The sequence below is a fragment of the Oreochromis niloticus genome, linkage group LG16 (genome assembly GCF_001858045.2).
Source record: "Oreochromis niloticus isolate F11D_XX linkage group LG16, O_niloticus_UMD_NMBU, whole genome shotgun sequence".
NCBI lineage: Eukaryota > Metazoa > Chordata > Actinopteri > Cichliformes > Cichlidae > Oreochromis > Oreochromis niloticus.
Window position 1 is genome coordinate 25,091,437 of NC_031987.2, and position 14,523 is coordinate 25,105,959.

The 14,523-nt window shown below is 38.6% G+C and overlaps 1 protein-coding gene across 2 annotated transcripts in view; it reads left to right on the plus strand.

The window, feature by feature from the left end:
• The first annotated feature begins 7,750 nt into the window (after window positions 1–7,750).
• Window positions 7,751–14,523, plus strand: part of LOC102077385 (myelin-oligodendrocyte glycoprotein) — a 32,955-nt gene continuing 26,182 nt past the window's right edge. Inside the window, exons 1-3 of one of the 2 annotated variants that reach the window (XM_025903698.1) lie at window positions 7,751–7,876; window positions 10,943–11,296; window positions 11,615–13,492. In XM_025903698.1, the coding sequence (XP_025759483.1) occupies window positions 7,825–7,876; window positions 10,943–11,296; window positions 11,615–11,835 (627 nt within the window). In that variant the 5' untranslated portion in view covers window positions 7,751–7,824 and the 3' untranslated portion in view covers window positions 11,836–13,492. Of the gene's footprint in view, window positions 7,877–10,942; window positions 11,297–11,614; window positions 13,493–14,523 lie in introns of those variants that run through there. The other variant, XM_025903696.1, reaches the window with a different exon arrangement.

Here is a 14,523-nt window from a genome sequence, read left to right on the forward strand (position 1 = left end):
CTCAGGGCAGCTGCTTTGGAGAGCTTGTACAGCTTGAACTTTGCGGCTTACCCCTGTATATGGTTGAGCTTAGCCTGTTTAGAGTTGTCATTTGTTTTACTCACCAGTGTTTGCCTAATGAGTTAATTGGTTGCCCAGTTGCATGTTGAACACAGCCCTGTCGGTTTTCTGTTTAAATTTGTAATAAACCTTTTTTTTTTTTTTAACTGACTCCCCTTAGGGTGGGCTTGTTTGTGTTCGTCTCCTTAGTTATGTTGCGGCTTTTGAGCCGGGCCGTAACACCTCATAGATCATCACCTGTTCTTGCTGTAAAGCAGACACACCTACACTGAGTGAGGTTATCAGAACAAGCACAGTAGAGGAGGTTTACTTCCTCTCATGCTGTTCAGACTGGTTTGAGTAGGTCTTGTATAGTGAGTCATACTTATTGTACTTTGGAAGATGTGAATCAAATATGCTCTTTAATCTTTTTTAGAAACTTAGTTTTGGTCAGTATACACTTCGAGGAAGTAATTGCAGTTTCCTTGCACTGATGCTCATATGCTGCATGGTGGGCCTGAGTTGTGGTGGTCACTTTAAACTTGAAGTCTTTCACACATTCCTCCTGAGTTGCAGTGTGCATATAATAGTGCAAGTTGTTGTGTGGAAATGTGGTTCTATTAAACAAACAGAAAAATCTGCAATTTAACAGTATTTGTCCTATTTTACAAAACAATCCCTGTTATTTTATGAAGACATGGTGAAATTTAAATAAAAAGACGGAAAATACAATGTGAATGACTATGCCTGTAAGGCAGAGAGCTCCTTTACTAGTGTTATTTGTATTATGACTTGTACAGCACTTTAGGAGCATCTTTGCACTTTATTAAAAGCACTTTAACTATCACTTTATTTAGCATTTCACGTCAAGCGTAGATTTGCACATGAATAACATTTGCACACAGAGGTTTACTTATTTAATATTTATTGAGTATTTTAATTAGCAGGTAGCCTTTTGTTCCAGGTCCTGCACAGAAGCTCCTCATCAAGAAATGTGATGGTTGTCTTCGAGAAGGAAAGAATTGTTACTGGGAGCAAATAAGTCTACTATTAAGGAAAACTTAGGAAATTGAAAATTGGAAATGGGAAAATGTATGTTTATATTTATTTAATAAAATAGTGTATTGTAGACTGTAGGAGAAGGTTAGAACTCACCTGACAGTAAAATAATGGTTTAGTCCTTAACAGCTCAGAGTATTTAATGCTGCCACTTGTCATTAGACAGGAAAGTATTTTTTGTGCTGTATGAAGGCTTGACATGCAGGGACTGTCATGACCTTTGAGATATGTGGGCAAATAAATGTCTTTTGCTTCCACCATACTGTGTCTTGGAACAGTACCTATATGAAAAATCTGTAACTGTGAATAAAATTCTCCCATATTTTTTTCACATACAAACATTTTAAAACATAGTCATAAAAAAATAAAATATCGTATCAGGACAGGATGGCTGCACCTCCACAAACGTGGCAATAAGCATTGCTAATATAAATGTCATATGTTTCAGTTGTTGTGAGCAAACTAATTCAAAATATTACCTGAATATAACTACACAAGGTTAAAAAAATCAAATTAACTTTTTACTTGATTTGTTGTGTTATTGTGTTTTTAGATTTTTCCTTAAATTAGTTTAAGTACAGTGGTTTAAAAACATGTTAAATCTCTTTTTTAAATAAATAAAAAAACAAACTGTTTTTCAGTTTTATGTTCTGACTCCTTTAGTAGAAATAAGAATCTGTCTCAGCTTATTGAACTGACCACAACTAAGAACCAATAAATTTGAATCCTAGTTCATCTGAATCATGCTGTGAACACAGACAGGCTGAAGAACATTTTCACTTTCAATGCTGCCTGCAGAGATGAGGACCAGACTGTTTGGATAGTCTCGTCTGAGTATTAACAGCAGCAATAATAGTAATTATCAAATAACTACATTAAAAATGCTCCAAAAAGCTCCAACAGCACAAAGAAGGTCCATGGATCAAATTCTTGAACAGCAGAAATTCTTTAAACAAGAGAAATAAGTGTTACGATCAAACACAACAGTTCGGATGGACTGAGGAATGGCAGGAGGATGGACGTGGTCAGGGCTATGTAATGTTGCCGCGGCTGCTTGGACGCTCCGGTTCTGTTTGTGTCGCCGGTTCGATCCCCGGCCTCTCTGTCCTGGTCGTTGTGTCCTTGGGCAAGACACTTTACCCTACCGCCTACTGGTGTTGGCCAGAGGGGCCGATGGCGCGATATGGCAGCCTCGCTTCTGTCAGTCTGCCCCAGGGCAGCTGTGGCTACAACCGTAGCTTGCCTCCACCAGTGTGTGAATGTGAGTGTGAATGAATAATGTCATTGTAAAGCGCTTTGGGTGCCTTGAAAAGCGCTATATAAATCCAATGCATTATTATTATTATTATTAGCTATCTTATGACAACTGTTAATTAGCTATGTTCCCAATTTAATGCTTTTTTTTTCAAATTTCCCTTTCGCATAAAGCTGTTAGAAATGTGAAAATTTAAACTTTTAATTCGTTTTAAACTGAAGTACCATTGTAAAAAAGAGAGGGACAAAATTCCTGCACAGCGATGTGAGATACTGATGAAGTCTCACAGAAAACAGCAATTTCAAGTCACTGCTGAGAAAGGTTCCACAACCTGCTGAGTTGTGCAGTTTACGTAATTGTTCATGTTGTTTCACAGAAACTTGTTCGAAAAACTGCAAGCGTTTTACAAACAGTTGGTTAACTTCTCTCACTAAAAATGTAAATGTAAAGGTTTGTTTACTTTGTTTTCTAGACTGTGTTAAATGTCAAAGGTCCTGTTTAACAGCAGCTTCATGAATTAAAGTACCAGAGGAATGAAAATAAACTGATGATTACTGCTTCTTTTCTTGTCTTCAGGACTTCAGCAGGATGTTCACGTGAAGCTTGGAGCTGACGTCACTCTTCAGTGTCAGATTACCAATGATGACATAATCTCAGTGCTGAAGTGGAGCAGAGCTGACCTGAACACAGACGGCTGCGTCTACTTCTACAGGAACAAACGCTCCTATGAAAACTACCAACATCCATCTTTTCATGGCCGAGTGAAGCTGAGGGACCCAGAGATGAAGGATGGAGACGTTTCTCTGATCCTGAAGAATGTCGTATTTAATGACGCTGAGATGTATAAGCATCACGTAGCTGTGAGGAACTCCGGGAGAAGTAAAAGAGTTCACACTGAGATAAGTCACTTCATTGACCTCACAGTCACAGGTGAGTTTGTCTACACACCCTGGAAACTGCATCACGTCCCAGTTTTTTGTGTCAATAGAGATTGACAGACCACGTGACTTTCGCGCATTGCATGCCGGGTACTCGTGGCAAAACAATCAAAGCAATGCATCAAACGCAAGTATTTGCAGCACCGCAAAACGTTCATTCTCCGGTTCCAATACCTTCTTGTTTTTTCTTTGCCCCCCAAAAAAGTTATGTACAAAATGAAGGAGAACAATGCCGGTCCGTAGAAAGACAGACTTGATGAAAAGTCAAAGAAAAGATACGAGGAAAAAAGTGAAAGGTCTAGACCCTTATGAGCACACAGAGTGGACAAAAGACGTTAGCGTGCTGCCCAACTTTCACCACGGTCATATTTATAATTATACGGTTCTTGGAGTGAGTGCATACACTCATGAAGTTTTCAGGTCACTGCAACAAGCCCAGGTACAGTTTACCGACAGATGGGTACAGGACCTTGAAATGCACCGTGTAGAACGAAAGACCATCGTACGAACAAAGGTAAGTTTACCTCACAAATCGTCTTCATAAATACACATTTGTTAACCGTTTATTAATAGGACCTTTGAGCTCAACGGTAATTAATTAGTAGTGGAAATAATTTCTGGTACGCATTACGGAAATGTAGCAGTGACAATAATATTGTATGCTGTAATCGCACTGGGAAATTAGTGATACAAAAAAACGACTTGCTTGTAACCTATATCACCAATTATGTTATGAAAAATGACGTATTAACTACTACAAAACACTGACCTGTGTGGAAATGCTTGGAGCAGACTAACATGTGAGCTGGAGTGTTCTGAGACGTTATATTTGGTCTTTGAATGGCTGCAATCCAGGCCATCCGTCGGCTTTGTTACTTCGGAAACATGGCTCGAACAATTTTTCTTCAACGACGTAATCCGATAACAACCGATCTCTTTACCCGTCGGCTTCCCGTGGCTGTCATGCGACCAGCTATTGCAGTTAATAATACAACAGCTTCTTGCCAATTTTTGTGTTTCTTTTTATCGCTGTGTGACTGATTTCAATTGAAAGCCTGCGTGCGCTAGTACCTCTTGCCACGAGTTCCCAGAATCCTTTGCGGTTTTACCCCTGAATGACGTCACATTTTCAATCTCTATTAAAATTTTCTGCAGTTTTGACATAGCGGGTTAACAGTAGCTAACAGTTATGTTTTTAAAGAGATAAACATGGTCCCTATAGAAACAAGAATTGGCATCCTGATGTGGTGCATTCTGGGTATTATTCAAAGGGTCATGTCACTCTGTCTGTTATCACCAACAACTGAAACCAGGATCAGCTGTTAAATGGAGAAACATCACTCTGTCCACATTCAACCCAGTTTTATTTATATAATCACATTTGACTAAAGTTTTCACTTCAAAGTAATTTATACTGTCAGGTAAAGACGCTACAATAACAGAGAAAACACAAAAAATCAAGCTGTGAACAAGCACCTGGCAACAGTGAAAAGAAAAAAACCTTCTGCAGAAAGTTAACCTCTTCCTGTTGATTTAATCTGCCGTGACCTGCTGGGGATGAGGGTAGAGAGACATGCTGTGACACAGAGATGCAGAGGTTAATAACTGATCAGAAAACTTTCAAACAGTGAATCAGATATTTGGAATAACTAAAGTTTACCTGAACTCAGCAACTCCTGATTGGAGAGTCTAATTATTTCTTTTTCTTTTTTTTTTGAAAATGTGACAGAATTTATGATGGAAATTTGTTGAAGTAGTTCTCATTAAGAAATCTCCTTAAATCTGTCAGAGAAGATCCACTTAAAGCTGAGCACGAACCCTGTTATTAGCCCCTTTGTTATTGCGCACGTGTTTATAACCCCACCCTCAGTTTGTTCTTCTTCCTTTAAGACACTGGAGCGCGCACTTGAAAACAAACGCACCCGTTTTCACACTCGGACACTTTCAGCTTGTTTTAAAAACTCTTCTTGAATCTCCTCGTCAGGATTAAACTGGGATGTTCTGTTCTCGGCAAATGTCACCATCCTTTGGATATTTAGCACACTGAAGAGTCGGATCATCAGAACAATGTGGAGGAAACGGCTGCTGGGACATTGGAGCGTCTCTGCTGGACTTACAGTCTGTGTCTGCAGGTGAGTTTGAACTGACACGAAAGGTTTGTTCATATTTATTAGATTTGTAAACTTGCTTGTAATTGGACCACGTGACCTTCAAGCTCTCACTGCAGATAAACAGCTAAGGAAACCATAATTTCCGCTCAGACTGTGGAGTAATCCGGAGCGGGTTAAATATATATTTTCTTTTTTTTGTTTGCTGACTCCAAAAAACTCAAAGTTCAGTCAGAGACGATGTGAGGAGGTTTAAAACCTTGTGTGCAGACTTTGTGCTTCTCGCTGTGCGGGCTCACATAAAAACAAGCCGTTTTCTGTTTTTTTCTTGCGTGTAGCAGACCGTTGGAGCGTCTCCCACTTCACTTTATATAAAGTAAAGCTTTTAAATATACAAGGATAAATGGTGCGCTAGTGGTGCAAATGAGACTTAACAAATTTTTTGACTTTTTTTTATTAACGCCATTTCTCTTTTTTATGCACTGCAGTCAGTTTTATTTGAACGACCGACCGTTTGAGCGTCTCCCACTTCACTCAGAGAAAGAATCAGAGAACAGCTGACAGAGCGCTACAAATTAAAGCTTTTAAATATAGGAAAATGCTGCACTAGTGGTGCAAATGAGATGTGAGAGCAGTGCTGGGCATTAATGAGAAACCTTTGTGCTGTTTAGTATAGCACGCTGTGCGCTCTGAAACTGCGCGCACACTGGGAGCGAGACAGCCTGAAACACACTGAGAGGCAGGGGCGGTCCTGGCCTGTTTGGTGCCCTGGGCGAACACTCCCTCTGCCGCCCCCTAGCCCCCAACACACACACACACACACACACACACACACAATATATATATATGTATATATATATATATATATATATTAACCCTTTAAAGGGTTAAGGATTGCACATTAACATATGTTATTGTGAAAACTGTTTTAGGAACCATACTGAAATATTTTATATAGTGAGAGAGAGAGTATGCAAATGGATAACAAACAGCCATTATAATTCATCAAAGGACCTGATGGCTTTGACTGTTTCTTGTCCATCTTCCATCAGTAATTTTGCACTCCAGTATCAACACCCAACCCCACAACATAAACTAATAGACTAATAGACCTACACCCAGGTTTTGTGTTTTTTTGTGTCTTTTTTGGGATTTCACACAACCCAGAAAAAATAAATCATACATAATGGGCTTGGACTGACAATATTATGAATGAAAGGTGTACTATTTGGCTACGACACTGAAGACTGCATTTATCCATCTCGCTTTTTGTGACATCTGCTGCTGTCAGAGCATTTAAAACACGAAATCTTGTTCCTGTTGTTGTCGCTCCACAGGAGGCAGCATGTATCCGAGCATACACCCAGCCTGAAGGGAACACATTCATCCATCAATGCACGTCTGATAAAACTCTTATTTCAAACTTGTATGCAGTCCTGACATTTTTATTTGGACAGAGTGGACTGAAATATATGAAATGTATGTGAAAGATGCTGAAATTACCGGCAACATTTTTCCACATTTAGCTCAAAACTTTACAAAAACATGGGGGGGGTGGAGGGTGTTAGTCATTTTTTACAACATTCAGTAAAATATTTGTAACTTTTCATATTTAAAACACAATTTTAAATGTTAAATCTAAATATTAAATTCAAAGATAAATCTAAATGTAAATCTAAATGTTAAATGATCAATTTAAATATTATATTTGAATCTAAATGTTAAATGTTAAATCCATCCCCTGATGGTCACTTCTCAACACCATAAGCGGCTTCACTTCTTGCCTACGAGCATGTCCAGCGATTTAGCTGAAAACATCGGAAGATCTGTTTTGTTGGCCATCAGGGGAGAGCTGACACAATCTGACCACTACTGGCACCCTTTTGCACTGGAAGTTTTCGTAAAGCTTTTATTTTGGTATTTCCGTTGATCCGTACAATAAATTTGCATGTTAGCTAAATATTTAGTTTCATGTAACATTTAGATTTAACATTTAGATTCAAATATAATATTTAGATTTAACATTTAGATTTAACATTTAAAATTGTGTTTTAAATATGAAAAGTTACAAATATTTTACTAAATGTTGTAAAAAATGACTTGAAAAAAACATGTTTTTGTAAGGTTTTGAGCTAACAAGCTTTACTAAGAACTAGATAAACAGCTGCGTTTCAAGCTAATCAATATTGTGAAGCAGCCTGAGTTCTTGTGAATGCATCATCAGTGATACTTTATATTAAAGACATCAACGAAAGGAAGTGCGTATTCTATCGCCTTGTATGTAAATAGAGGTATGATTGTTCTGTCGTTTTGAATAACTTCTTTGAAACCCTGTGACTTCTTCGCTTTCAGTTGCTTTAGTCTTCCTCCTGTTCTGCTCAGTGTGCAGCTGCTCCGCCGTCTCCGACCACCTATCATACTTTAGATGACTTCTTTAATAATCTTCCTGTATTTATCTCTAATTGTTTCATCTATAGGTGAGTGAAACTTAGCATGTTTATATTTTAATTCGTGTCAAACTTCAAAGCTAATCTATTAAGAGTAACTAAGTTTTCTAAGGAGCTTGGAAAGAAAAGCATCTGGACTTCTTTAAGTTGCTTGAAGACATTTCACCTCTCATCCGAGAAGCTTCTTCAGTTCTTCTTGGATGAGAGGTGAAACGTCTTCAAGCAACTCAAAGAAGTCCAGACGGTTTTCTTTCCAAGCTCCTTAGACTACGATGACCTGGATGACTGAGAACCTTCACAGACAGTAACTAAGTTTATTTTTCCTTGTTCTTTGGAAAAACAAAAACTTGAACTTAAATTGTTCAAAACATGACTAAATGTATTTTCCCTGCCACTTTTCATTGATCTTGATTAAGGCAATGCGTTCATTACACTCAAGTCTTTAACAATGAAACTGCACCAAAAATAACTCTTTGAATGAACATAAAAAATCATCAAAGAATTTCCATGGATTTAAATTGCTTTATTTTTAGCATTATGCAATGAATCAACTTATATATTACTGTTGAGTCCTACTTAATTTAATGCAAATTACTTTAGTCCAACAAAAAATGCCAATAGAAAAGCATTTATTAATGTGGAAATATTTTCCATGATTATTTTAAGTTCCTTAAAAGAGTTTTTTTTTTTTTCAGTGTTCAACAAAGTCAAGTGTCTGGTTAACATAAATTTTAATGGATTTATAACAACTTCTACTCCATCCATCCTCTAATCTTCACCAGGGTTGCAGGGAGGCTGTGGCCCATGTTACTCTTTTAATTATAGTTTATTTGGACAGGTACAGAGGTCTGCTGGGATCGTGTTTACTCAGATGTTCAGATAGTTGAGATGTTGAAAGCAGTTTTACGAGTAAAAAATACATTTAATGGTGTTGTTAAAAGAATGGTTACCTTGACACGTTAAACCACAATAAATAGGAATAGTTTAGCAGTGGCAGTCCATGCCCCCCTCTAGATACGGCCCTGGTAAAAATGCATAGCAAGCTATAATAACCCATTTGTCTGTATCCATTTCACACGAGCCGATGCTTAGGCAAGATGTGTTGTTATCACATTTGACACTTCTGACACTTGTTTACTGCAAATTTTCACCATGCACAACACTCTGACAGAGTTCAGTAGCAGCCTGTCAGCGTCTGAAATCAACATCATGAAGGCAGGCTTATTGTTGCTTATAGAGCCCCAGGAGATGTCAAGAGGAATGTATCAAGTATGAGACGTTTGCCCTTTAAAGTGTGTTTAACATGGTCAACTGTGTATTTCAACCATAACTGTGATTTTTTCAATCACAAAATGAAGTGAAAGCTCAAGCAGGAAGTGCTAAACAGGCCCGTTAAGATGGGGAGTTTTTTAGAGTTTCTGAGGAAATCTCATCTGTACTATGACTCTAATACCCACTGGTATTGATAGGTAGGGGATTTTACTATGCAACGATAAGTTGATGTGAGAGTGATTCACGATAACACGTGGGATTTTCACAGTTGTGGTGATGGAAATAATTAAAAATCTTACTCTAATATAAGAAAACATGTTTTTCTTAACTATCATATTACCATTATTAGTTGTGCTCATGTCTAAAATGTGATCCCTGTGTCTAAACGTGTTAAGAGACTACCTGGAAATGAAAAATATCTCACAGAAGAATAAAAAGCATTTACCTCAAAGGTTTAAACTGTTAATGCTGCTGTCAGTTCAGCTCAGGATATCAGCAACTATGTGTGAAATGAAAATCATTAACATCAGTCTGACATCAGTCACTGTCTTTTGTGCAGGAGGTAGTTTAAAGCAAAGAGGGACCAGCGACTGGACATCAAACACATCATCACAGATGTGTGTTCAGGTGAAAACCATCTGACAGCCTTACAAGACATTTGTGATCACAGCTGCTCATGCTTGGTGTCAGAGGGCAAAATAATATCAGTGAAAAGTTGCTGGTGGTTAGCACTGTTGCCGCACAGCAAGAAGGTCCTGAGTTTAATTCCACCATCAGGCCGGGGTCTTTCTGTGTGGAGTTTGCGTGGGTTCTCCCCGGCTTCCGCCCACAGTCCAAAGACATGCAGTTAGTGGGGTTAGGTTACTGGAAAACTCTAAATTGTCTGTAGGTGTGAATGTGGGAGTGAATGTAAGTGCGAATGGTTGTCTCTGTCTGTGTGTTAGCCCTGCAACAGACTGGAGACCTGTCCAGGGATTAACCTGCCTCTCGCCTTGCTGGGATAGGCTCCAGCGCCCCCCGCGACCCTGAAGAAGGATAAGCGGAAGCGAATGGAAGTGTTTTAATGATAACACTGCTTAATTATCTTGAGTAATATCATTCAGGAGTGCTTTAAATCCAACTGGAAAAGCTGGTGAAGGATACTCTTACAGACTCACACTGAGCTGGAACCTGTGGTCAGAGGATTTATCTCACCCTGAACATGATATCTCCCGAACAAATTTAGATAATTGTATCATGATTAACACAGATGGCAGGCAGCTAGCAGGAACAACCACCTCTGTTAGGTCTGTTTCCTCAATTTAAGCCTCCCCAAGATCTATATGGAGTTGTTAGAAAGGGAGAATTTAGGTATAAAGACCCAAACAGTTTTTGCTGTAAATATGCTTATTTTGACATTTTAAGATAATAATTAATGCAAACAGAGCCACTTTTAGAGCCTCAAGAGGACATTAGAGGCACTGCATTTGTAGTGCTTCAGGATTTAATTGTTTTTTCTGCCACAGAGGTTGAAAATTTACTTTTTTGTTTTTCATTAGTGCTAAATATAAATGAATAAATACAATAACATAAACACATAAAACACAACTATCATCTTCAAGATGCCTCAGTGTGCACTTATAGACATTTAAAATAAATGTATGTGTATTAAAGGAAACCTGTTTGCTCATCTGAGATGCATGGAAACAAGTTTTTCAGTGTTTTTTTTTTTTTGTTTTGTTTTTTTTATTGACTGCAGTGTGTTAAAAAAAACAATGGTCATGTTTAACAGCAGCTTCATGAATTAAAATAACAGACCATTACTGATTCTTTTCTCATCTTCAGCTCTGCAGCAGGATGTGCAGGTGAAGCTTGGAGATGACGTCACTCTCCAGTGTCAGATTACCACAGATGAAATAATCTCAGTGCTGAAGTGGAGCAGAGCTGACCTGAACACAGATGGCTACGTCTACTTCTACAGGAACAAACGCTTCTATGAAAACTACCAACATCCATCTTTTCATGGCCGAGTGAAGCTGAGGGACCCGGAGATGAAGGATGGAGACGTTTCTCTGATGCTGAACAACGTCATGTTTAATGACACTGGGATTTATGGGTGTCACGTAGCAGTGAGGAAGTCTGTGAGAAGTAAAAGAGCTCACACTGAGATCAGTCACTTCATCAACCTCACAGTCACAGGTGAGTTTGTCTACATGCCCTGGAAACTGCATTACGTCCCATTTTTGGGGGGTCAGTTATAATTTTCTGAAGTTGTGACATATCGGGTGGATGACCATGTGATGGGTGAAGTCATAGCATGCTGCAAACTCTGTGGATGATCAACTGCAAAACATATTTTCTGTCCTAAAAAGTGTAATTTTAAATGTAGACTGTAGTAGAAATATTTCCCTAAGTTGATGTTAAACAAGTTTTTTTGCTTCTGATAGTTTCACCTGTTGGTTCCCTGCTGTGTTGGAGTTTCAGTTTCTGCTCTGACAGCTGATGTTTTCTCTGCAGGTGAAATAGATAAAACCATGTTGGAGCAGCAGCTGAAGGAAAAAGGAGCTACAGACGGAAACATGTATGATAGAAAAGCAGAAACTCTGAATATTCAGATTGTTGTTGTTGTTATTGTTCTCGTCACTACCGTCATTGGGTTTATGGCATTTTTGAGATTTAAAAGAAGAAAGGAGCAGTTCATAGCCAATCCTAGTGATGAGAGTGAGGAAATGGCCTGAAATGTTACTTTCTTTACAATGCAATAAAGAGCCCCTCAGGATGATTTCTTGTTACATCTCAATGTACATCAATTATTTACATATACACTGCATCTCTGCTGTGTGTGCTTCACCTGAACCCCTTTGAGAATCTTTTAGAGTTGCTGACAGCTGTAAATGAAGCTGAATGTCGTCTTTGCTTGTGCAAAGTGAAACAGGCAAACTGTTAACAGCAGCTAACATTATGTTGTTAAGGAGATAAACACGGTCCCTATAGAAACAAGAATTGGCACCCTGATGTTGTGCATTATGGGTAATATTCAAAGGGTCATATCACTCTATCTGTTGTCACCTACAGCTGATACCAGGATCAGCTGTTAAATGTAGAAACATCCCTGGTGATGCCCTGGAAACTGCATCATGTCCTAGTTTGACACAGGAGGTGGCTGTAGCTCAGAAGGTTGGTGGTTCAATCCCTGGCTTGTTCCCCCTAGTCTGCATGCTAAATATCCTTGGGCAAGATACTAACTTCCACTTGCTCTCTGATGCATCTATTGGAGTATGAAGGTGCTTTATACTGTAAATTAAAGACACTACAATAACAGAGAAACAATCAAGCAATGAACAAGCACCTGGCAACAGTGAAAAGAAAAAAGAAAACCTCTTCCTGTTGATTTAATCTGCTGCGACCTGCTGGGGGTGAGGGGAGAGAGACATGCTGTGACACAGAGATGCACAGGTTAATAACTGATCAGAATACTTTAAAACCATGAATCAGGTATTTGGCATAACTACAGTTTACCTGAACTCAGCAACTCTGACTGGAGAGTCAAATTTTTTCTTTTTTTGGAAAATGTGACAGAATTTATGGTGGAAATTTGTTGAAGTAGTTCTCATGTCAGCAAGTAAAACACTGACATGGTTACACAAACCAAGAAAACAAAATAAAAAAGAAACGTCATTAAGAAATCTGCATAAAGTTTCTAAAGTTTGCTGACGTCACACACATGTAATTCAGTGTTTTCTGAGGAAGTCGGGTTACAGTTGCTTCACTCTGTAAATTGTCACCTTGTATCTTTCGTTCTGTGATTAGTACAACCAGTAAAAAAAACATCTTTGATATTTCACCACATCTTTCATCACAGGAGATCATCAGCAGGCAGACTGTTTATATTCAACCTTCAAACAAAAGAAGCTTCAGCGACACTGAAATTAAACATAACTGGTATCTTGGTATCAAGGATGTTTGACATGCAGACTGGGGAGCCAGAACCAGTAGTTAGCCTGCTCTACCTCCTGAGCTACAGCCACAGTGGAAAAATGGGAAACTTTCAAATCAATCACAGGAGCTTAGCTCAGTCATTATCAAGCACACTAGGGGAGCTAAATGGAGGTTTGACTGCTGACCGACTGCTTAGAGATATGTTGACTTGTTGTGTCTGAGTGCCCTCTTGTGGCACATTTATTAATTGTTTAGAATATATTTATTGAATTTGTGTTCAGCTAAATTGCATTGATGTAACTTAAAATAGCACAGTAGTGTGGGTGTTTGAAGCCAGTGAAGATCCTTATTTATTTTGTAATTTAGTTTGTTCCTGTTTGCAGAAACCACACAATACCCAACCCTCACGTACCATCACACTGAATATAAAATAAACTGCATCTGTTGGAATTTTCATATCTGGAAATCAGCCTCTCCTTCTGATCCAGGATGAACACAGTAGCGCAATCCAGCATTAAACAGATGTTCAACAGATGTTAAACACTATCATCCTCCAGAGCCATGCTTCTTTTAATAATAATTGAAGTCCTGAGTGTGAATGGAAAGCATTTGTTCCTGAAACTCTGAACTGTTAGTGTCAGTGCTCTGTTTTCTAAAAGTTTAGAATAAGATGTTAATATGTCCTGGTGTAATGGATCACTAAACGTTGCTCTAGTGGAGTCTAAGAATAAAAATATGGGACTGTTAAGAAACAGACTAGTTTCAGGTGACCACTGAAATAGTAGCTGATATTTAAGAAAATGCTGAAACCACAAATCTCAATAAAAAAATCCCTCTAGAAAAAAAACCAACTGCTTTTTTTCTTATTTTATAAATTAACTGATTTAAAATAAAGCCTGATTTAGGGAAATTGAGAGCAGTTTTAAGAATATGCCTACATTACAATTTACAACAACCTTCCCGTGTAGAGTTTCTATACATAAACAGGAGTATTTTACATCTATATATAGAAGTTATAGATAACAATAATTCATTTTCTCTCCCTCACTTCAAGTGGACTGAAATGGACCGTGTGGTAGGCTGGTTCTGGTCTCATGTTTGACACTACTGTAAACTGATGTTTGAGTTTCAGGGCAAACCTTTTCTTTTCAGACATTTTTAGGTTCTTAGTTTGGAGCCAATAAAATGTGAGACAGTGTGTCAGTGTGGAGGAGGGTAAGAGATGACACAGAAATGCTGTGCATTCTCACATCAAGGTCACAGCCAGAGAAGATCCACTTAAAGCTGAGCATGAATACTGCTATTAGCCCCTTTGTTATTGTGTATGTGTTTATGACCCCACCCAGTAACGGTTTTTGATATGGGCGGTTGCCCAGGGCGGCATCGTGATGGGGGCGGTATCATGGCATTGGCAAAAAAAAAGTTGCTCGCACCCATGCTGGCCCGACATCATGCTAGCACATATTGGGGACGGCATAGGCACCGAT